Consider the following 23,123-nt stretch of genomic DNA (forward strand, 5'->3'; position numbering starts at 1 on the left):
TTTCTTATTTGAGAGTTAATTGTTAATTCAATGAGTGCACTCGCTGGTTAACGGAAATATTTGGTAACTTTAACGTCAAATGTGTCGTTAGCAGTTCGTTGAACGGACATGGTAAAGACAACGTCTGGACAGCAATTTATATTGAGATATTTAGGATTAACCCATTTATTTTTCACATCAATATTTATTATTTTTAAGGACATTTTTTTAAATGATTGGACGATTTCTTCACTCATCTTGACTTATAGTGTCTATCAGGTTCTGGACTACTAATCTGTAAAATGAAAAAATATAACTAAAAGAAAGCTGATTACTGAATACGTTTTATTCACCCGGCGATAAAAATTTGGTAATTATTTACCAAAGTGGAGTCCGCCATTTTCTTTTTCATTTTTTTGAACGTAAATAAGGTAATATAAGGTAAAAGACCTCATTAATGGCACCTTTAACCCCTATTAGTGAGACTTTTTCCTTCAATGAAAAAATGTTCTACTTGGAATAAAAATTAAAAATTTTTTTAATCTAAAGGTCTTAAAGATTAGAAATAATATATTCATTATTAAAATTAATGATTTCATCAATTGAATAAGTACCAAAATCAAAGAAAGTGTCAGTGATAGGGTCCCCGTCACTAATGAAGTCTTTTACCCGATTTGTTTTTTGAAAAATACTTAAAAAATGAACAATAAAAAAAAAAGTTGATTATCACAATTTTAACAAATTTTCAAAAAAATTTATAAATTTAAAAATAAATTGTAATGATCAACTTTTTTTTTTCAAATTGTTTTTCTAAGTACTTTTAAAAAAAATATATATCAAAAATATCATAAAAAGATAAAATAGAAATTTTATCTCAAAACATGAGACCTAAAATTTTTTCCAACTTTTGAAGACAAAAAAGCTATCGAAATAGCTTCATTTTTTTCTTTCACGACATTTTTATCATAAATGTGTCGCAAAAACAAGCAGAACTAAAAAAAAATTAAAAAATGTTCATTTTTCTTCTAAATATGGCCATAAATAGAGTGGACCCAAATTGTAAATAATTTTATCAAAAATTTTTTCAATCACATTAGAATAAGCAAATAAAGAAATAGAAACAAATATTTTGACCAAATAGAAGAAAAATTTTTTAGTTAATGTACGATGATATTTAATTAAACATGGAATTATCGATAATTATATAAACAAAAAAATTTACCTTTCATGAAATATAAAATTCGCTATCTTTTATAATAACAGCTGATGTTATTATAAATGTTTATAATGGACAGCTGATTATATATCTACAATCTTGAAATAATAATGGAAAATGCTTTTTTTTCTGTTCTTTAATGTTTATAATTTAATAAAGCGTTTATTTTTCCACTGTATAAAGTTTTATAGGTTTGTTAGTAGTTTTGCGGGATTTTCTTGCAGTGTGACCAACGCAAGATTAATTTATTATGGCCGCATTCTCGAGAGCGGATGCTCATCAAGTTGTGCAGAAAATTCTGCCTTTCTTTCAGCCTTTCCTTATCACCTTTACCTTTTCTTCTTTCTTTTATGCATTCTCTTATTATTCCATTCTCTCTGGACTTCAGGATTCTTTCTTCATAATTTATTGCTCTCTTAGCGAATTTAAGGTGCATTTTCTCTCTATTTATCTCCCCGTATAGAATAGCATCTGGGGTACAACTCTCTACTCCTAGTGCCCATTTGAAGTATTTCTTCTGGACTTTTTCCAGATCTGGAATCTCCACCCACCCCCATATTTCCGCACCATAAGACATAACTCCTCCTACCAGACTGTCAAATATCTTAGCCCTTCTTTCAAAATTATTTTTAAATATCTCTTCACCCAACCCCCAGGTGTGTCTCATTGCAATATTTGCTTTTTTGACCAGATTCTTAATATGCTCCCTTTTCTTTCCACTACTTACGAAATGATAACCCAAGTATGTAAATTCTTTAACCTCCTCTATGTGGAATCCTTTCCAAAGCCAGTCTATCTTCTTTTTTCTTCCTTCACCTTTTTTGAACACCATGACTTTGGATTTCTCTTCATTAAGGACCAACTTCTTCTTTTCCAAATACCTCTCCAGTCTCTTCATTAACTCTTTCAATTCTCCCTCAGATGTTGCCAATATTGCTATATCGTCTGTGTATGCTAAGCTCCAAAATTTTTCTTTGGCAACAATAACTCCACCTGTTTGACCTTTTTTTAGCTCGTCTTCTAGATCTGAAATTAAAATCGTAAACAGTGTTGGGCTCAGTGGGCACCCCTGACGAACTCCCTCTTTGGTCCAAAACACCTCTGATAACTTATTACCAACTTTCACTATTTCTTGTCTCTTTGTATATTTTTTTTTACTCTTTCAATCAAACCTTTTCTACTTCCAGCCTTCTCCATGGCTCTCCATAACTCGCCCCTGTCAACCGAGTCAAACGCCGCTCTCAAATCAATAAAAAATTAGTATAATTTTCCTTTTTCTTTGATGAGCTCCTTCTCTACTACATGGTTTGAAATATAAATGTTGTCGATGGTGCTTCTCCCCTTTCTGAACCCTGCCTGAGTATCAGGCAGTATCTTTTTGGCTTCCAGGTCTTTACTTATCCTCTCATTTAATATTGAAGCGTACAATTTGTAACCTGTAGAGAGTAGACTAATTCCTCTGTAATTACTGACGCTGTCCCTGTCTCCTTTTTTGTACAGTGGCGATATCAGTGCTTCCTTCCAATCATCAGGGGTTCCTTCTCCTTTCCACACCTGTTTTACCAGGTTGCATAGCTCTTAATCCGTTTGCCCTTGTGCAAAAATCCAAGCTTCGTTTGGAATTCCGTCGATTCCTGGGGCTTTACCTTTTTTCAATTTCCTTATATGTTGTCTGATCTCTTCGTCCGTCATCTCCTCTTCTTCTTCTTCTCTTGCGACCTCTTCCCGTTTCCAGGTCCCCATTATACTGTTTCCATCTCCTTTCAACAGCTTTATAAAATGCTCTTTCCATTCTTCTAGGATATTGCCAGCCTTAAATATTAAGTATATTATTACATTTTTTATTGGTGCATAAAATAATAATTATAAATAAATTTCCTTATAACCTTATATGAAGTTGTCAAAATCAAAACTTATAAAATTGATTAAAAAAAAACTAGTTTTAAGGTAGTTCTTCCATGAAAAGCATATTTCAAGAAACTTATGAAACTTTTTTTATTGAAAAATAAATATATTAATAATTTACTACCAAAATTTCAGATCAATTGACCGCACCGGTTTTGAGTAATCAATTTTTGAAATTGCATCTTTTACACGTATAGGTATAGAGAGATGGTAAAGTAAGTATGAAATCTCCCGTACCACTTGAGTAGGCCAAAGATTTCATACTAACCTTACCATCTTACTATACCTCTACGTGTAAAAGATGCAATTTCGAAAATGAATTACTCAAAATCGGTGCGGTGAATTGATCTGAAATTTTGGTGGTGAATTATTAATATATTTATCTTTCGATAAAAAAAATTCCATAAGTTTCTTGAAGTATGCTTTTCGTGGAGGTACTACCTTAAGTAGAAAAATTAAAAAAAAAAAAAACTTTATCTACCAGAGAATAAAACAATAATTTACTTTTCCTGTGAACATAATGAATTTATATTATTGGCGATGTAAATCAAAGCCCGTTGTTGCAAAATAGGTAATTTATAAGTTTCAGATAATTTCAATAATGACATAACATTATCAATTGATAATTTGTTACTGAGTGATAAGTCACAGACACGCTTTAACTCAGATATGCAGTACATATCAGCAACTTTTACTAACTCCGATAAAATAGCACTGATGTCACCAGCCTTGTCCAATTTTTCGTGATATAAAAAGTAAAGTAACTCCTTAACAATATCAGCATCGAGTTCCAGAAAATTAATACAGTCTTCTTTTTTTTCTTTCATATCTGTTGTTAATATTTGTTTGAATACTGAACTGTTGGAAGCTAAAATAATTTTATGAGCTGGAAATTCTTCATTATTTTTTGCTCGGATTTTCACGTCGTTGAATTCTGAATTTTTGAAATAAGCTTCCATATTTTTGTATAGCTTTGCGTTCAATGTGTCATCGGTAAATGCATGCCAAACTATTGAACAAGTTATTGGTATCTCATATTCATGACACGTTGATTTCTTATTACACATTTCCCAAGTATTTTTTTGACGATTGTTATAACTATTACTTGAAATACACTTATGACAGTTCAATGGGATCATCAAATTTTCAAATATAACATCAGCTGTCCAATTACTAACGTCTTTTCTGATTGGCATCATATCATCTATTGTTAATTCGATGATTGCAATCGCTTATTTAGTAGGAAATTTTGTTACTTTAATGTCTAATCTGGATATTGTATTTTTTCGAGCGGAAATATTGAATTTGAAATCCAAACTTTGTTGAATACTAAAAATCTCAGAAATAGTCCACACATTCATTTCTTGAATGACCAATGTGCATTCGTGGTTGATCTTTTCATTTAGATTAACTACTTCTCCACTCATCTTTAATACAGAATAGTTCTAGGACTTAGATTTCTAACCTATAAGTTGAAAAAATTAAACAATAGAATAGGTATTCAATAAAAAAATATTTAAATCAATCATGTTTGACTAACTCTAATTTCATATGAATGATTCTTATCGTCTCCAAATAATATTTAATATTATAATTTAAAAAAGAAATACTTACATAAAATATAAAACATCTACAGTCTCAAAATGTTTTTTTTTTCCCCAGTTATTTTATCGATTTTCTCCAGAACGTTTTTATTTTTTTCACTCCAACAAAATTTTTTGTTATTTATTTTCTTTAAAAATCAATCAGCTCTGGTTCATCTGTCAATTTATGAAGGCCGTTTTTATGCAACTTCAGTCGCTGGCATGTTCTTACTCATAACACAGTCGCTTGGAATTTTATAGTGCGCATATCGCAGTTCAATTTTTAAATTCAAAAATAATTATTTGAACGCATATGGTTAAAAACAATACTACAGTGTAAATTAATACTAATATAATTAATTACTTCATATTATTATGGTAAACATGATGTACATAAAATTTGTAATTTATTGAAGCAACAAGACCAAAAAAAATATTCAAATAGAATTTGTGTATTTTTTCTAAGCTTGAATAAATATTCATATTTTTGTACACGCTTGGATCAAGCACATGCTAATAAAAGTTTCTTTTATTGATAATCATCATTTATTAATTTTTGACACTAAAATTGACAGAAACTAGATAATTTTTTGATTTTTCTTAAAAATCGAACTAGTTCTAGAAAATTATTTTTAAGAAATTGCATTTATAATTTTTTAGAGCTTGTAAATTGAATTTTTTAAATAGATTTTTTAGGCTATAATTTATATGTTTATATTTCACTCAATTGCAATATCGTATTAATTTTCAAGAAAACTACATTTCAATTTTTTATCAGAGAATTATTTTATATTTAGTCATTATCAGTAACATTTAAAGTATTAATCTTTGCTGTAAAGTTAAAAATTTTATTTTTTAATTTTTCTTTCTTTTTGTTTTTTAATTGAATTTTCAATGAGCCTTGGTAATTAAATTGATTATTTGATGTCGTTGATTCTTCATCCATCTTGAGTGTAAATGTACAACCGCAGTCTCTATCTCTACCCTATAAATAAAAAAAAAGCTTTAACAAAAGCTAGAAAATTTATTATATCGTTGAATTTGTTAACATTTTCGAAAGTTTTGAGGAGGTACTCTGATTAGAAGCTTGAATTTAATAAGTTTTTTAATAAAACTTAGATTATAAAAAATTTTTTTAAATGAAAAAATTAAAAAGTTATAGACAAGAGAAGTAGAGTCTAAAAAAATTCCTAAAGAAAGAATAGTATATTACACACCTAGGGGAGTAAAGTAAGAAATGTCTCAGATCACATGTAATTGTCGGCCGAGGCGAAGCCGAGGTTGACAAACATGTGATCTGAGGCTTTCTTATTTACTTCCCGTGGAGTGTATACTATTTTTTTGCTCGACGAAGGCGGAAAGCGGCAACTTTGTTTAGCGCAGCGGGACGAAAGTTGCCACTTTCCGCCCGGAGGGCAAAAAAGAAAATTTTTTTCCCGCAAAGGCGAATGTTAGAAAAAAAATGGACTTTTTTCACTATTCGAGATTTTTTAAAAATAGCAGTCAAAATTTTGATTTAATTCTGGTAGAGTCAAAAAAGGATCTTTAGAAACAGTTTATACTGTTTCAAATAAATTAGTTAATTAGAACTTGAGATGTCATGTAAACTTTTCGTTAAGAAAAATAGTTTAGAAAAGAAAAACTTTTGAATATAAATACTCGAGTTCCACTCGAACTGGTCTACTTGACGTCGTTAAATCGCTATTATTTTATAAATTATTGAAACTTTAAAAAACCGTAAGAATTTTTTGATATCCTTGATTATGTAAATTTTGAAAATATACAACAAAAAATTTCGATGTTTTTTTTATCTAGGCTAGAATATCTAAGATAAAGTCGGTAGTCAAAAATTTTTTGTTTAATTAAAAATATGTTAAGAATTTCAGTCAAAAATTTTTTACTTCCATGTTTTAAATTTATTTGGAATAAAATAATGATTGCTTATAACTTACTTGTCATTAAATCGGAATAAATTATTTGTCCTGAAGGTAAATTTTGTTCACACTAGTTGTAAATATTGACTTGATTCAATTGTACATAGAGTCTATATCTACATATTGATAGATCAATATTAAAAAATCAACTGCAAACTCAATTGTTATAATCAAGAAAATCAGCCTCTAAATTTTGATCAAAATTACATTTTGTGTAAACTTTAATTTCAAAGAATCATTCTTAATGCAATTAAAGAATCTTATATTATTGTGTATACAAAAGTTGTATCAGAGATAAAATAACGAATGGCAACTAACTGAATTGAACGATAGGAGCTGAATGAAAAGAAGAATGAAGTAATGATAAAGAAAGTGGGGGTAAAAATTAAGTGGGATAGAAATGGCCATGAAAGTTCGTTTTGTCACATCAGAGGATGTTTGCGACACATATATTGGGTATGTTTCGATATATACTGTGACCACTGTGATATCTGACATCAATTTGGTATACTGGGAACTCCTTTCTTTATAACCAGATACACCAGTTACTGTATAATTAAAACGAAACGCACTTTAGTGTGCTGCTTACTAACTCTGCGGTACTACTGCTTTCAAATCAAAATCATTTCACCGTTCAGAGTAACAATTGTATTAAAGATACAGACCTGTAATTTTAAAAATTAAAGTTACATCTATTTTCTTTGAAAAAAATATTCAATTAATAATATCAACCCGTAAATTTAGTCATAAAATATTTATTTTTTATCAAGTACAGATCGGTACGAATCTAGATTGAAAAATTAAGCATAGTCACATACGAGAAGTTTTGTGTAACAATAATTATATATTTTTATAATTAAAAATTAAATATTAAGAATATTGTTACATTTTTTGTTCATACATAAAATAATAATTATATATCAATTTCCTCATAACCTTACATGAAGTTTTGACAATCAAAATTTGTGAAATTAATAAAAAAAAAAAAATAGTTTTGAGGAGAAAAAATAAAAAAAAAAAAATTTATCTGCCAAAGAATGAAACAATAATTTACATTTCCTGTAAACATAATGAATTCACATTATTGGTGATGTAAATCAAAGCTCGTTGTTTCAAAATAAGTAATTTATAAGCTTGGGACACTTCCAATAATGAGATAACATTATCAAGTGATAAATTGTTACTCAGTGATAAGTCACAGACACGCTTCAACTCAGATATGCAGTACATATCAGCAACTTTTACTAATTCCAATAAAATAGCGTTATTCTCACTAGCCTTGTCCAATTTTCCGTGATATAAAAAGTAAAGTAACTCCTTAATAATATCAGCATCGAGTTCCGGAAGATTAATAAAGTTTTCTTTTTTTTCTTTCATATCTATTGTTAACATTTGTTTGAATACTGAACTGTTGGAAGATAAAATAATTTTATGAGCTGGAAATTCTTCATTATTTTTTGCTCGGATTTTCACGTCACTGAATTCTGAATTTTTGAAATAAGCTTCCATATTTTTGTATGACTTTGCGCTCAATGTGTCATCGGTAAATGCTTGCCAAATTATTGAACAATTTATTAGTATATCATATTCATGAAGAGCCGTCGATTCTTTATTACATGTATCCAAATTCCTGAATCTTATCATCGGCGAATTGTTTAACTTGCACCTATGACTGTTCGATGGGATCACTAAATCTTCAAACATAATATCATCTGTCCAATTAGTAATGTCTTTTCTGATTGGTATCATATTATCTATTGTTAATTCGATGATTGCAATCGCTGATTTAGTAAAAAATTTTGTTACTTTAATGTCTAATCTGTATTTTTCATTTTTTCGAGCGGAAATATTGAATTTGAAATCCAGACCATGTTGAATACTAAAAAAATCAGAATTACTTCACTGATTCTTTTCTTGAATGACTAATGAGCATTCGTAGTTGATCTTTTCATTTAGAATAACTGCTTCTTCACTCATCTTGAATACTGAATGGTACTAGGACCTTGATTTCTAATCTATAAGTTGAAAAAATTAAACAATATAATGGATATTCAATTACATAAATATATAAATAAATCATATTTGACTAATTGTAATTTCATATAAATGACTCTTATCGTCTTCAAATAATATTTAATACTATAATTTAAAGAACAAATACTTACATAAAATATAAAACATCTACAATGAGCGTGTTCAGCCAAACTAAGTCCTGAGCAGTGTTGCCGTCAGGATTTAGCTCAAGGTGCGATTTCACGATGACGCTTGACGCCAGCTTCGAGCGTCGAATTCGATCACACTGTATAATTTCGATCAAAGCGCCATCTAGATAAAGAGCAGTGATAAAGCTGAAAATTCTGAGCTTTATTTAATTGACGCTTATGTACTATTTAATTAAATTAAAAATATTATTTATTGTTTATGAAACATTAAAATAAAAAAAATATAATGGATTTCGATGAGGTAAAATCTATAGCTATTCTTTATTTTAACCTATTGATATCTATAAAAATATTAATAAATATTCCAATATTCATTAAATTATAACACTAAAGTTGACAAATGTTATAAATTTTTTTAGAATTTTATAACAGTGAAATTATTATGAAAAAAATTTAATAAAAAAATACCGCATGTGAAAATTGAAAAAAGTTATTAGCGGAAATTTTTTAAATCATTTTTTTTGTTGTGATTGATTTGTCATAAAAATTATGTGTTGTTGTTGTTGTTGTTGTTATTGTTGATCCAAATAGGTTAGGGTATAACATAGGCTGATAAGTAAACTTTCGATTTTTCTTACTTGTAAAACTAGGGTCGTTTATTTCGTCAAAATGACGCTTGACGCTAAAAGTTTGACGCTGCTTTTTATCTAGATGGCACTCTAATCGAAATTATACAGTGTGATCAAATTTGACGCTCGAAGCTGGCGTCAAGCGTCGTCGTGAAATCGCACCTTCACATTCCCACAAGCAAAGATAAAATTCCCCACATTTCCCACTAGTAATTTAAAAAATTCCCACTCATTCCCTAATCTCTATAATAGCGCGATAATTCAAATTTAACAGTATTATCAACTTAATTTAACGAAAAATAATGATACTCATTAAAGAAATAAAATAAAGATGTTGATAACTATTAATTATTTTATTAAGAACAATTAAATTGTTACAAAATGTGACAAAATAAATTTAATTAAAAAAATATTATAATATAACTTATTTTGGAATCTTACAATTAATCATTTTTTTTGATGGTTCAAATTTAACGCAACCGCTATTTTTTAAAAGACTATTCTTAGTTATCATAAGAGTACTAACAGTTTCGGTATTTAATTTATTTCTGTTATCTGTCTTGATGTTTTTTAAATTACTAAATACGCGTTCTACAGAAGCGTTAGAGAACGGGAGGGACAACAATGCAGTAATTACAAATTTGATGTTTGGAAATAAACAGACATTACTTTTGTTTTTTAAATTAAATACATCGGTCCAATATTCATCTGCTGGTTTTTATGCATCTAAATTTAATTCATCGTAGTTTAATAAAGCATGATCTCGCCATTCTACATCCACTTGTTGTTGGTCAACATTATTACATAAAATCGGAAATCAATCAAAAACACCATTTAATGATTTTACTTCAAATTTTTGAGCCACTTTTGGATTAACTATCTTTATTATATCAAATATAGAATCGCTAAAATCAAATCTAACTACGCAATATCCGTAACAAGTTCTATATAAAATGCGCGGCAAGTTCTCAAAAAATCTACGATAGATGAATCAGGTATATTTGAATTTTCTCTAATCTCTTTCAAACTATTATCAGCCTGTATTCCTAAATATATATTTTTGATATCGATAAAATTATCTAAATTTGTAAAATCAGCTTTTAGAATTTCGGCTTTAAAATGTGCAAAAGAGGCTTTTCTGACTGAAATAAGGTATTAAAATCAGTTGTTAGTCCAAGAACATAAGACATAAATTCTAGATATATTATTGTAAATTTATTCTCCATGGTAGATAACATATCTTCCGTCGTTTTTGATGGATCATCAAAAACAGTTTGTCTTAAATAATGATTTAATGGAAGATATTGTTCCAAGAGACGATCAACACAGCCTTTAACCGATATAGCCAGCGAGTTTGTGCTAATGTCAGGATTTTATGAATTTTCACTCCAAAAAATTCTTGGAATTCTTTAAACGCATCAATCCGCTTTGCACTTCTATTAAAGTGAGATCCAAGATTCCGAATAAGATCTTCAACAGAACGTGGGAGCTTTAAGCATGCTTTATTTGCAGATAGATTGATCATACGACAGGAAAACTTAATGCATGCTATATGAGGTAAATCCTGTTTTAGTAAAGAGAATACAGAATGATTTACTCCTGTCATTGTATTACATATATCAGAAGAAAAGCCTATCATGTTAGTTAATGGTATTTTCCGAATCGACATTTTTTTCAGCGCTTCATAAAGTTCATTAGCAGTACCACCTGGTAATTCAATCATATCTAAAAAATGAGTTTGAACTTCCATTTTTTCTTGATTGAAAAAAATTATTGTGAAAGCGCACTGCTTTTTTACACTTTTATCGGTAGTTTCGTCCATAATTATTGAATAATAAAGTCCTTGTGCACATAGTAAATTTACAATTTCATTTGAAAATGCTTCACTTAAAATATTTTTTACAATTGACGTAGCTTTAGTTCGTCCCGAGATCATTTTCTGAGTAATTTTGGAGTCTGTGAAGACATTGGCACACAGTGGAACCAATGTATCGACGAGAAGAAATGGTAAGTCGCTCGAAGCCAACAATGCTGCAATTTTGATTTCAGCCCGACGTGTTTGAGTTTCTAAATCAGACATTTCCGAGATTGATGTTAATTTGCTTGACGAATTGACATCTTTCCAACATTTTTTATGCTGATCAGACTCTAGATGACGAATTAAGTCGCTTTTGTGGGCTGATAGTGTTTTTATACAAACAGTACATTCAGCTAGATAGTGGCCATTTTTTAATTCTGAATGTTTCTTCTTCAGCTATCTCTTAAATTGACTCTGATTCAACCAGTTTTCATTAAATTTGTTAAGTCGTTTTGGTGTTTTTCTTTTTTTGACTTCAACGGATGTTTCTTTGCTTGTACTAGTACTGCTACGTAGAACTTAATTACTGACCGCATTATTGTCCATTACCACCGACTAGAAAATATAAATAAATTAATTAAATTGGAAAAAAATTGAGTTGTAAGAAATACATTTATCTGATATAAAATTTCATTAAAAAAATTAAATATTTACACTTGCATGTATATATATTTAAAATAAAAAAAAAAAAATTATTAATTATTTACAAATATTTTAGTTAAAATTAAATCACTAATAGTTTATAATCTCTGTGCTTAATAAATAAATTTTACTTATTTATCACCAACGAATTTATTGAATATATATTATTGACTTACCTCATCATCTTTATCGTCGGGTTTATGTCGTTTTTTTTTGCAACCAATTATCCATACTTAAAAGCCAGTAAGAATAATTTTATTTCTAGAATTAATTTCTACCAAATGTATATTTTTGTAATTTAAAATACACTATGAATACCGTATGTAAAATCGTGAAAAAAATTAAAGACAAAAAACTTTTTATTCTCTCCGACTCGAATATACGCAATTTATTGTAAGCTAAAAATTAAAACAATTGAACAGCGGCAGAACATACACAGTAAAAAATTTTGCATCATTGCGTCAAAAAATTTTGTGTTAAAAATTTTTATGTTAAATATTTAACACTTTTTTTGTGTTAATTTAACATTTATTGTGTTAAATTAATACAGAAAAATGTTAAATTAACACAAAAAAGTGTTAAATATTTAACATAAAAATTTTTAACACAACATTTTTTGACGCAATGACGCAAAATTTTTTACTGTGTATGATCAGCATTTACAATACAACAATAAAGTAGCGTACGTTCGCATTATTGATAACAATTGCTGTTAAAAGTTAAAAAAAAATTATTAGAGTGATTATAATTAAAATTAAAAATAAAAGAAAAGTAAAATAAATATTTAGGATATTCAAGTAATAGCAGTATATCTTGTAGCAACAACTTAAAGTAACTATATTGTTTTTTAAAAAAATCTATAATAAAACAATGCAAGGTATATTTATTTAAGTGTGTCTAAATATTAATTTTTTGGTAGATTAAGTCAGCCCTACTTAGAACTTAGTAAACCTGAACGCAGCCAATGTCAACTCGAAAAATGTATTTTATCATTAAAAACTATTGAAAATTCCGGTTTTTGGTGCTAATTTATTTATTGTTTTTTTTTTAATCTTCTTTTAAATATGCATTATTTTATATTTTTATTCTGTGATCAGTATTTGTACCATATATTTTTCAAATTTGATGTTAATACTTCTTTCCAATTTTTCTGTAGACAATCATTTTATTATACTGAATTATAATTATTATTTCTCGATTTTGGAGGTGTTGCACCATACGAGGTAATATTTTTCCTTGAATCACTATCTATTATGTTCCCCTTCCTTTTTAATAGAAATAATGCGTCATTTTGTATCAAAATAATGAACATAGTTTGGACTACCTACTACTTATACCATTTTTATTTTTCTGTGCATATTCACAGCGAACAGGCGTTAAGTCTACTGTTGATTTTATTAGCTCTAAACAGAAAGACACACACTTATAGAAATATAGTTATCGACTAAAAAGTTAAAATGTCTAAAAGTGATATTATATACCTACTAATTTTTTTTTGTATTCAACTTGTAACTATCGATGTCAACGCAGTAAGTATACATTTATTACTTCACTTTAATAAATGTACATTAATCAATTAAGAAAAATGGTTAAAGAAATTATTCAATTATTAGTTTCACGTTTTTTCATTTTTTTTAGAGTATGAATTTTTTAGGTTCTTACTTCTTGGTAAACATTAAAACTTGAGAAAAATTTAATTTAAGAAAATTCTTTCATTTTTCATGTTCTCATCTAATTTCTGCAAAGAGCAGTAATTAAAATCACTTATCAATATTGTTTCATTTAATTATATAAGAGATCTATCTGTTCTTGATCTGCGACAATTTAATTAAATATATCAGATTTAACAGGCGAGACCATCTTTTTCTCGCTTTGCTCTCACGGAGTTCAACGGAACTATCTCTGTCACACTCCTAACAGCAGAGCAATTGCAGTTTCGATTGATTTGACGAAACGAATGAAATTTTTGAAAAAACCGCTTTGTGGTGAAATAGTTTATTAAAATATCAATTATCTCTAAAAACGTTTTTTCAAAATTTCCATTCGTTTCGCTAAGACGATTGAAACTGCAATCACTGGTCTCGGCTGTTAAAGTAGTTGATATATTAAGGTAGTTGTTGCGTGATAAGCATTTCAACAGAAAATTATGAAATTTTTTTTATTGAAAGATAAATATATTAATAAGTCACTACCAAAATTTCAGATCAATTGACCGCACCGTTTTTGAGTAATTAATTTTCGAAATCGCATCTTTTACACGTAAAGGTATAGAGAGATGGTAAAGTTATTATGAAATCTTCCGTACCACTCGAGTAGGCCAAATAATTTCATACTAACTTTACCATCTCTCTATACCTCTACGTGTAAAAGATGCGATTTCGAAAATTAATTACTCAAAAACGGTGCGGTCAATTGATCTGAAATTTTGGTAGTGACTTATGAATATATTTATCTTTCAATAAAAAAAATTTCATGATTTTCTGTTGAAATGCTTATCACGCAACAACTACCTTAAACGGAGACGTGAATGATTTTCATTTTTTCATTAACCTGTTGGACGCGAGATGGTGTCCAACTCTAATAATGTTATGCTTCCATCTAGTGGATGTTATTTTTATTTATTGAAAACTTTACTTACTGTAGTTCTTTCGCCCGGGAGTATTAAAATACTCGGTTTCAGTGCGGGAAAGGAATCATTTTTAATAAAAGAATTCTATTTAGACGTTATTTAATTTTGATCAAAATTATTTAGTTGGTTTCAATTTATTATTCAAGTTGACAAAATATTAAAAAGCTTCAAAATATAAAATTAAGGTTTACAATGACGTGATCTTAGCAATCTAAGCTCTCGGTGAGAAGTGTCGTTACATAGTTTTTCCGAAGAGCTTCAAACTCCGTTCTTCTCCCACCATAACTTCCATACATACTTCCACTCTAAGGAATACATAAGCACACACATTTTCTACTACATATATATGATCCTTATATACTAACATGTATTTTCTCTATATCTATATATATTTATTTCAGCCTATCGGCCTGAAAGTTAGACTTCACTAATATACACTTTTAGCAATACAGTCATTATGTTTATTTAATTATTTTTATTAATTTAACAGACCCTTTTAAAATCTATTTATAATAAAATTAACTTATAATTAACTTGAAATTAAATTACAATAAAAATTATAATAAACTATAACATGAAAATATATATATTATATTGCTTATAATATGTTGGATTAATGTTTGAGTTTGACTAATTAATAACTTGAATTAAATATTATTTCTATTATTTTACAATCGGATTTTCTAATAAAATTATAAGTCAATTTAATTATTATCATGTATAAAAGAATAGACATTATCGTTTAATTATAAATTAAATAATAATTATTAATTATAAATTAAATACAAGATAATAATTATTAATTATTTTAACTTAATTTTGCTCAACTTCAATATTTTATAAAGTTAGATTTTAATAGTAAATTTTATTTAACAATCTTATTTTTTTTTAGTTACATATGGTTTTATTATTCTTTGTTACTTTTAGAACAAGGGTTTATTGAGTTTCACACGTGTCTTTTACGACTTTTTCTCATAGGGTTTTAAATTCCATGTGGCGAGAAATAGTCCTTGAATTACTCAAGTACCTTTTATGGGTTCTGAAAATTCGGTTACAATGTCCTTTTGTACCGAAATATGTTTTTCCCTTATTTTATTTTATTTTCTTTTGTAAATAAAACAGAGTTAACCAAAAGATGTTTATTACAACTGGTAAGAGTAAAAGCATGAAATAAATGATTTGAATATTTACTTCGAATATAAAATTTAACTGATTTTAATCATTTAATATTTACTAATTTGAATATTTCTTTTGAATTCACGCTCTCATAATAGATAGCGCTCTAATAACAGGTAGCGTCACCTGTTGGATGCACTAGGTGCATCACAATAAATATGGATATCATTCGCGGGAACATTCAGGCAGACTTCAAAATTGAGTTGAAAATAGAATTAATTTTTTTTAATTGATTCGTTCTAGAGTTCACAGTGCGCAATTCTTTTTTCATTGACGTTTCATATAAAATTGTTAAAAAATTTTTAATAATTTCGGATTTTTAGTGCAAAGATGTCGTATCTTATAGAAAAAATTTATAACATAAAAAAACTTGCAAAAATATTTTATTTACCAGCAACCTGCAGTCACTACGCGACTGCCGAAATTTACGGATTATGAATAAGAAAACTTTGGCTTAATGATTTTTTGATATTTCTAATCACATTATACATAGTTTGGGTACTTTCCAAATAAATTAAAAAAATAATAGTGCTATCACAGGACCAATTACAAATAATTTAATGGACAAATGTGACGGAATTCTACGGAATTCCAATTGTTATCAATTATGTAGAATTAACAAACTATTCAAAACTGCTCCAAAAACTTAACATAAAAAATTGACTATCACTCAAAAATATATGAAACCATGAAAAGGCACTAATTCTTATCAAGACCTTTCTGATTATTCTGAATTTAATTATAAAAATTCTTTTCAAAACAATAGTATGCTTGCTGCAAAATTTTCCTTACTCTCTCAATAGTCTCAATTATTTAAATCAAAAATGACTATCGCCGAAAAAAAATGTAAACCAATTTACAACAAATAAGATATCCCCGTGACAAAATTTTTCTTAGCCTTTCAATTATACAAATTAATTTGTGACGTACAACCTAATTAACATGAACAAAACAATATAACTATATAAATGAATGACATTTATCGCAAAATTCGAATCCATTTAGAACTACTTCGAAAACTTATCATAATAAATTAACTATTGCTGAAAAGCATGTGAAACATTGAAAAGGTACAAATTCAGGTCAAGACCTTTATAATGATATTAAATTTAATTTAAAAAATTCATTTTATCATATAAATACGCTGGAGACAAAAATTTTCTTATTCTCTTTATTATATAGAAAATATTTCATAAATGACCCTATAAAACCATAATGCACTATTGTAATGGAATCGTCTGTGTTTTATTTAGTAATTTATACTTCTGTGGTCTATTTAATCGTTTCATTAGTCAAATTACCTTATTTTTTACTCAAAATTGTCAAGAGCACTTAGGGCCAGTTTTTCAATTAAAGGTTAAAATTAAATTATCATTGTGAATATATCTATATATTTGATGTGTATAGATATATTAACAATGATAATTAAATTTTAATCACTGATTGAAAAATTGGCCCTCAGTGTAATATTAATAATAGTTAATGCATTTCAATGGAAATTATTTTTAAAGTTATTTTTTATTGTCTTAATTAATATAATGGATTGATTATAATATGATAACGTAATTAATGTTGATTTTTTTAGTCACCGGTATCAAATAATGAAAAATATCCTCAAGTTTTGGAAGAAAATTGTCCAGATTTAAAGGAATTATTGCTTGACCAGATACTAAATGGAAAAAATTTTGTCCTTAATAATATGACAACAGAAATCAGAGAAGAATATTATCACAACCAAACATGTCTTTATCAATCTATAGGAGCAGTAAGATATTTATTATAATTTTCAATAACAAGATCCTTTTAATTAGTAATAATGTAACATTACCGTAACATAATAGATAAAAGACGATAATTCCATTGATTTGACATCCTATTTGGGCCTTGACGTATATGGTATTAGAGTGTGGCCAGCGAATTCTCCTATATTAGAATTCATAAAAGTTTTTGGAAGCTGCTTTCCAATAGGTAAAATTATTACTCTTCATTTTATTACTTTTACCTACATTTAAATACACAATATAATTTCTAATAGTATCCTGGGAACACCCTTAAAATTTCATGTCAACGATTTCTAAAAAATTTTTTCATAGCTAATTAAATTTTTAATCTAAGTTAGATATGGCTATTAAAAAATTAATATTTTAAGAAATTTGTATCTTTTTTTTGGCTGGATAAAAAAATTAAAAAAAATTCTAAGAACAGTAATCTGTGAGTGAGAAAAAAAAAAGTTGGAAAAATTTTAGCGAAATCGAAAGAAGTCGTATTCAAAAGTAGTCGATTTGACATGAATGAAGAGCTCACAATTCTATAATTAATACATCAACATTTTTTTTTTGCAGAAAGTCACCGTACTGCAAAAGAATCAATGAAAAAACTATTAATTTGTATGAATGCAAACAGTGAGATGTATCAGTGCCCTAACCCTAATAACAGTTTTGAAGAAAATCGCTACAATTAATGGTATACAAGACTTATTAATTCAGAAATTATTTTGAACTATAATTCTTCTGATATGAAACTCACACTATTACAAATTTATTGATTTTAAGAAGGTACAAGAGTCATAATATTTAATAATGGTTTTAATTTTTAGTACTGATGGAATGATAATGATATTCACATACACGAATCCCAAATTGGCAAAATTATAGCTTTGCTCTGACCACCATCATAGCTGTATACTAGCAAACTTCATGAGCATTTGTCTACCGTTACTGCAAAATATTATTTAGAAATAATTTATATTGTTCTTTGTGTCTTTGTTTTATTCGACAATTTATATTTTGATAATAAATAAACTTCTCTCCAAGTAATACGGTTATAGAGTTGTCATGAGCATTTAATATATGGGGCATTTCACACCAAATCGACTACTTTTGACCCTGATCCCTTTCAATTTGATTAAAATTTTTTTATCCTACCCTAATAGAAATAGCATACCTGATCTTTACTGATTGTTATGATTAATAATTATATTTATCAACAAATTTTTGCAAATGAAAAAAAAATTGAATTGGTCAAGGTTTATTCACTATCCATGTTTACATACTAATCTATGTAAAAACTGAGATAAAAAAATTTGGAAAACGGTTGAACCTGAAGGCCATCTCGGCAACTTTCCGCTAATTCCATACTTAAGCGCTCAAAATTGCACTTATTACGTTTTTGAGGTTTTTGAGCGAAAAGTTATTTTTTATAATGACATTTAATAGTCTAATAATGATTTAATGATTTATTATTTTTTTATTATATTGACAAGCGTATCAGATGAGATTTTAATTTTCTATGGGATAATTATAACTTAAAAAGTTTTTTTTTTATAATGACAGTTAACTAGTCTGATGATTTAGTCATTTTTAATTTTTTAATTTCATTGACAAACATACCGAATGAGATTTTAAATATTAATGAGATAAGTATAACTTAAAAGGTTATTTTATTACAATGACAGTTAACTAGTCTAATAATTTAATCATTTAATTTATTATTTAATATTTAATTAACAAATGCACCAAATCATAATAAGTTAATGTGATATTCATTTATGTCATTTAGACTTTCAATAAGGCTGATAAGATAAGTCAAAAATTGTTCTATGAAGGTTATTTTCAATGATAATTATACGTTCAATTAAAGTGTCAATAATAATCCCTAAAGTAATTAATATAAACTCAGGTTTGTAAAGTCTATTGTACTTACCCGTTTTGCCTGAACGGCTTGCTCGCTTTAAGTCCTCTTGTAGGGGAAAGCGGGATTTTTTAAGAATTTTTCATTTTTGATAATAAACAGTTATTAAGAAAAAAATAGGGCAATACTCATTTTTTACTTTGAAGTTCAAGATCCCTCCTAGGAAACAAATCGAAACTGATTATGGTAAAAGCCCAAAAACTACGATTTTTCGAAATTTATCGTTAACCTACTCGCTTTAGGCCACTCTCCCCTACATTAAACTTCAACCTTAAATAACTTTTAAATTTGTTGGCTTGGCAAAAATTCGATTCACGCCTTTTTTGTAAATTCATCAATTATCATCTACAAGAGTATGGATTGATTTTTATGATACGTTTGTTCGTTATTAAGTAATAAAATTCTAAACTAAGATAAACAATTTTTGTTATGTTATTTAAATGAGAAATTTAAAATCGCAAATAGGCATTTATTAATATTAATACTACACTGATAAAAAGTTAACGTAATTAAAGAGAAAAAAATCTTAAACTAAGAATACCATATTTTGGAGAAAATTATTTTTCTGAGACAAGAAAAAAAATTACTGAGCCAAGAAATTATTCTTGAGTTAAGTAAATGTTTCTTGGCTCAAAAATTTTTTCTCGTGACTCAAGATAATTATTTTCTTCGAAATGGTATTCTTGGTTCAAGATTTCTTCTTTTGAATCAAATTAACTTTTTTATCAGTGTAAGAGATCAAACATTGACAGAAATTTTATTTGTCATTTTAAAAAATATTTTCATGAGTAATTAAAGGAAGAAAAATAATGAAGCGAAAAATGATCTAAGCCAATTGCAATGATCAATCAGCAATTATTAAAAAAAATAATGAAAGTAAATTATCCATTTAAATTAGTACTATAAAGACTGAAATTGTTTTGGACGAAGTAAAAATTCTTTACAAGCCAAGTCAAGCTTTATCAAAATAAACGTTTCTGCGCAAGACTACTTGAATTTAGAATATAAATATTTATAAATTTTTTCTTAATCAGTTATTGCGTAGTTAAGAATAGTATTTATGATCTTAGACGCAGTATTACAGTGACCCTTGTTTATAATTTTCGAGATACTAAAAATAAGACGTAAACCAGCTCAAGATAGAGGATCCCATTCTGGATTTGTGCGTTGAACGTTTAAAAGCTAATTTTCAATAGATCCGTTTTTTTGGTTAGTAGTTAATTAATAAAAATGTTTAAGTTACTAGTGCCATTAATTATCGCCGTAGTATTAGTTGATTCAAGTGCGGATCAAAAATTCATTGACAGTTCTGGTCTAGATGAACGTACGATGTACGGATGGGAAGTTAACATTGCTTCAGATTTTTCAGCTAGCACTTCTTGTTATGGCATTTTTATTGGGCCACGGGTATTCCTCACTCACTCTGAGTGTGTTAAAGAGTAAGATATTTCGTTAATAATTTAAATATTTACAGCCTTACCTCCATAAAAATCAAATTAATAAACTTCTAAATTATAACAGCCTACTTAATTTTTATTTTTTTACAGAAGTGGAATGTCCGCTTCTATTCAGATCGTTAATACTATATACAATTCTGAAATGATGAAGACACAATTATCAGTCAAGCACCGAAATGTATATACTGGCAATAACATAAAAAAAGGAACTGTCGTTTTTGACCGAAAAGTTGCGTTGCTGATAACAGATGAACCAGTCATTCCTTTGGATGAAATCACTGCAAATAGTTTCGTTAAATTGCCCGAAGACATCAATGACGTTGATTTTTCAAAATGCTTCATGCCAGAAGTATCAATTCCACCAATGATTGTAAAACGCTCATGCCAATTGAGCGAAGATGGCTTAACCGAAGAATCTGTCACAGAATTTACGTGCACTCACGACCTTCAGGGGGTAAGTATATCAAAAATAAATTAATTTCAACGAAGGAGCTTTTCTTCTAGTGACAATTTATGTCAAGTTTTTAGTCTAGGTCAAGATTGTCGACCAAGAGACTTGTAAAATTTTTACCGTAGACTTGACGAAGTATTGTTTGATACTCTGCTTCCAAATCTAATATCTTGCTCAAGTCTGATGCAAGTCTGGATGCACAGTAAAGAATTTTGCAACAGAAAATTTTATGTTAAAATTTTTAACTTCCCGCTAAGGAAATTGAAAATTTTCAAAAATCGGGAAGTTATTGGTTTTACCCCGTTTTTCGAAAATCGAGTTCTCATCAGATCTTGACGTTTTGAGGTCCTAGGAAGCTTCCTTGAATATTTTCGCGATGATGTCCGTATGTGTGTGTGTGTGTTTGTGTGTGTGTGTGTGTGTGTGTGTGTGTGTGTGTGTGTGTGTGTGTGTGTGTGTGTGTGTGTGTGTGTGTGTGTGTGTGTGTGTGGCCGTATGTAAACCTCTCATAACTTTTAAACGGCTTGACTGATTTCATCGCGGTTGGTGCCATTCGAAAGGGCTTAACCAAACTTAGATTTTTAATACTATTTGGACCGATTTGAATCAGTAGATTTTGAGAAATCTTAAAAAAACTACAAAAAAAATTTTTTGAAATGTGGTTTTTTTGGAATTACTTTTAAATGGCTTTACCGATCAATTCCAAAATCTAATCAGCTCTTAAGATAAAAAAAACCACGTCGATCACCGCAAGCCCGGTCAAAATCGGTTGATTCGTTCGTGAGTTATCGTTGTCGAAAAAAAAACCGAAAAAAGTGTTTTTTCGGAATTACTTCGAAATTACTGGCTCGATCAATTTAAACTCAATGATAATTCATGGGGCTTTGAAAACTGCGTCGAATGCCGTCAACCGCGTGAAAATCGGTTCATTCATTCAAAAGTTATTGCCGTTTGAAAATCCACAAAATTGTGTTTTATTAAACTGCTATTAGAGTTTTGAGCTCGGAGCTCAAAATGACACAATAATCATATTTTTGAGCTCGAAGAGCTCAAAAACGTAATGTGTAACTTTGAGCACTTAAGTACAAAATGAGCGGGAAGTTGCAGGGATGGCCTTTAGAGTCAACCGTCATCCTAATTTTCTTTATTAAATATTTAAAACTATTACGTGAAAATTTTCTTACATCAGCACAAAAAGTGTTACATATTTAACACAAAATATTTTTGACGCAATGACGCAAAATTTTTTGCTGTGTACAGAATCTTGATTAATTGTTTGGTTCAAAGTTGTCAAATTCTTTACAAAAAATTTTGTCAAGTGCTCTGGTCAAAAAAACTTGTCCAAGTTCAATGTCACTGTAGTCTTTAGCTTAATATTTGTTTTTTGAAATTAATATTGTCAATGCAATTCATTTTATAGATGTGGTACGGTAGTGGGCTGTTCTGTCAATTAAAGGAGAATTCTGGGGCTAATGTACTAGCAGGATACGTTGGAAATGAATTTCTCAGTTTCTTAAGCTACTTCCGGTCTCATGAAACTGTTATCAATCTATCTGGATTAAATATTAAAGTAATGAATCTATAATAGTAATCATCAATTATCATTACTCAATGTAAGAATACATTGTAAAAAGAGCGGTGTTAAAAATGGACTTATTTTAACACCGGCGTAACTTTTCCGGTGTTAAAATACCGGTGTTTAATCGGTGTAAAACGGAGTAATACCAGTGTAAAAGAGAAGTAACCATTCTATTTAAAATATCAAGATTATAAAATCTATAAAACATAATAAAATTTAGTTTTTAAATTAAA

The 23,123-nt window shown here is 28.3% G+C and overlaps 5 protein-coding genes and 1 long non-coding RNA gene across 6 annotated transcripts; 2 read left to right on the forward strand and 4 right to left on the reverse strand.

Moving 5' to 3' along the window:
* Nucleotides 1-39: 39 nt before the first annotated feature.
* LOC123269264 lies at nucleotides 40-2,341 on the reverse strand. The gene is made up of 2 exons (XM_044734860.1): nucleotides 1,202-2,341; nucleotides 40-274 (listed from the first exon to the last, which is right to left on the reverse strand). The coding sequence occupies exon 1, from the start codon at nucleotides 2,091-2,093 to the stop codon at nucleotides 1,392-1,394; it is 702 nt and encodes a 233-aa protein (XP_044590795.1). The 5' UTR covers nucleotides 2,094-2,341; the 3' UTR covers nucleotides 40-274; nucleotides 1,202-1,391.
* A 1,091-nt stretch (nucleotides 2,342-3,432) lies between these two features.
* Nucleotides 3,433-5,042, reverse strand: LOC123269263 (protein maternal effect lethal 26-like). Its single transcript, XM_044734859.1, has 2 exons — nucleotides 4,715-5,042; nucleotides 3,433-4,565 (listed from the first exon to the last, which is right to left on the reverse strand). Exon 2 carries the CDS (start codon nucleotides 4,297-4,299, stop codon nucleotides 3,601-3,603), a length of 699 nt encoding a protein of 232 aa, XP_044590794.1. The 5' UTR covers nucleotides 4,300-4,565; nucleotides 4,715-5,042; the 3' UTR covers nucleotides 3,433-3,600.
* A 510-nt stretch (nucleotides 5,043-5,552) lies between these two features.
* On the reverse strand, nucleotides 5,553-7,236 carry LOC123269265. Its single transcript, XR_006510367.1, has 2 exons — nucleotides 6,636-7,236; nucleotides 5,553-5,668 (listed from the first exon to the last, which is right to left on the reverse strand). It is a non-coding gene; the product is annotated as an uncharacterized LOC123269265 (long non-coding RNA).
* A 263-nt stretch (nucleotides 7,237-7,499) lies between these two features.
* LOC123269262 (speckle-type POZ protein B-like) lies at nucleotides 7,500-9,049 on the reverse strand. The gene is made up of 2 exons (XM_044734858.1): nucleotides 8,783-9,049; nucleotides 7,500-8,632 (listed from the first exon to the last, which is right to left on the reverse strand). The coding sequence occupies exon 2, from the start codon at nucleotides 8,364-8,366 to the stop codon at nucleotides 7,668-7,670; it is 699 nt and encodes a 232-aa protein (XP_044590793.1). The 5' UTR covers nucleotides 8,367-8,632; nucleotides 8,783-9,049; the 3' UTR covers nucleotides 7,500-7,667.
* A 4,154-nt stretch (nucleotides 9,050-13,203) lies between these two features.
* On the forward strand, nucleotides 13,204-18,537 carry LOC123269513. Its single transcript, XM_044735254.1, has 5 exons — nucleotides 13,204-13,437; nucleotides 17,299-17,478; nucleotides 17,555-17,681; nucleotides 18,056-18,176; nucleotides 18,310-18,537. Exons 1-4 carry the CDS (start codon nucleotides 13,366-13,368, stop codon nucleotides 18,172-18,174), a joined length of 498 nt encoding a protein of 165 aa, XP_044591189.1. The 5' UTR covers nucleotides 13,204-13,365; the 3' UTR covers nucleotides 18,175-18,176; nucleotides 18,310-18,537.
* Nucleotides 18,538-20,524: 1,987 nt separating this feature from the next.
* On the forward strand, nucleotides 20,525-22,945 carry LOC123268747. Its single transcript, XM_044734099.1, has 3 exons — nucleotides 20,525-20,842; nucleotides 20,951-21,314; nucleotides 22,732-22,945. The coding sequence occupies exons 1-3, from the start codon at nucleotides 20,634-20,636 to the stop codon at nucleotides 22,894-22,896; spliced, it is 738 nt and encodes a 245-aa protein (XP_044590034.1). The 5' UTR covers nucleotides 20,525-20,633; the 3' UTR covers nucleotides 22,897-22,945.
* The last annotated feature ends 178 nt before the right edge of the window (nucleotides 22,946-23,123 follow it).

The sequence above is a fragment of the Cotesia glomerata genome, linkage group LG7 (assembly GCF_020080835.1).
Source record: "Cotesia glomerata isolate CgM1 linkage group LG7, MPM_Cglom_v2.3, whole genome shotgun sequence".
NCBI classification, from domain to species: domain Eukaryota; kingdom Metazoa; phylum Arthropoda; class Insecta; order Hymenoptera; family Braconidae; genus Cotesia; species Cotesia glomerata.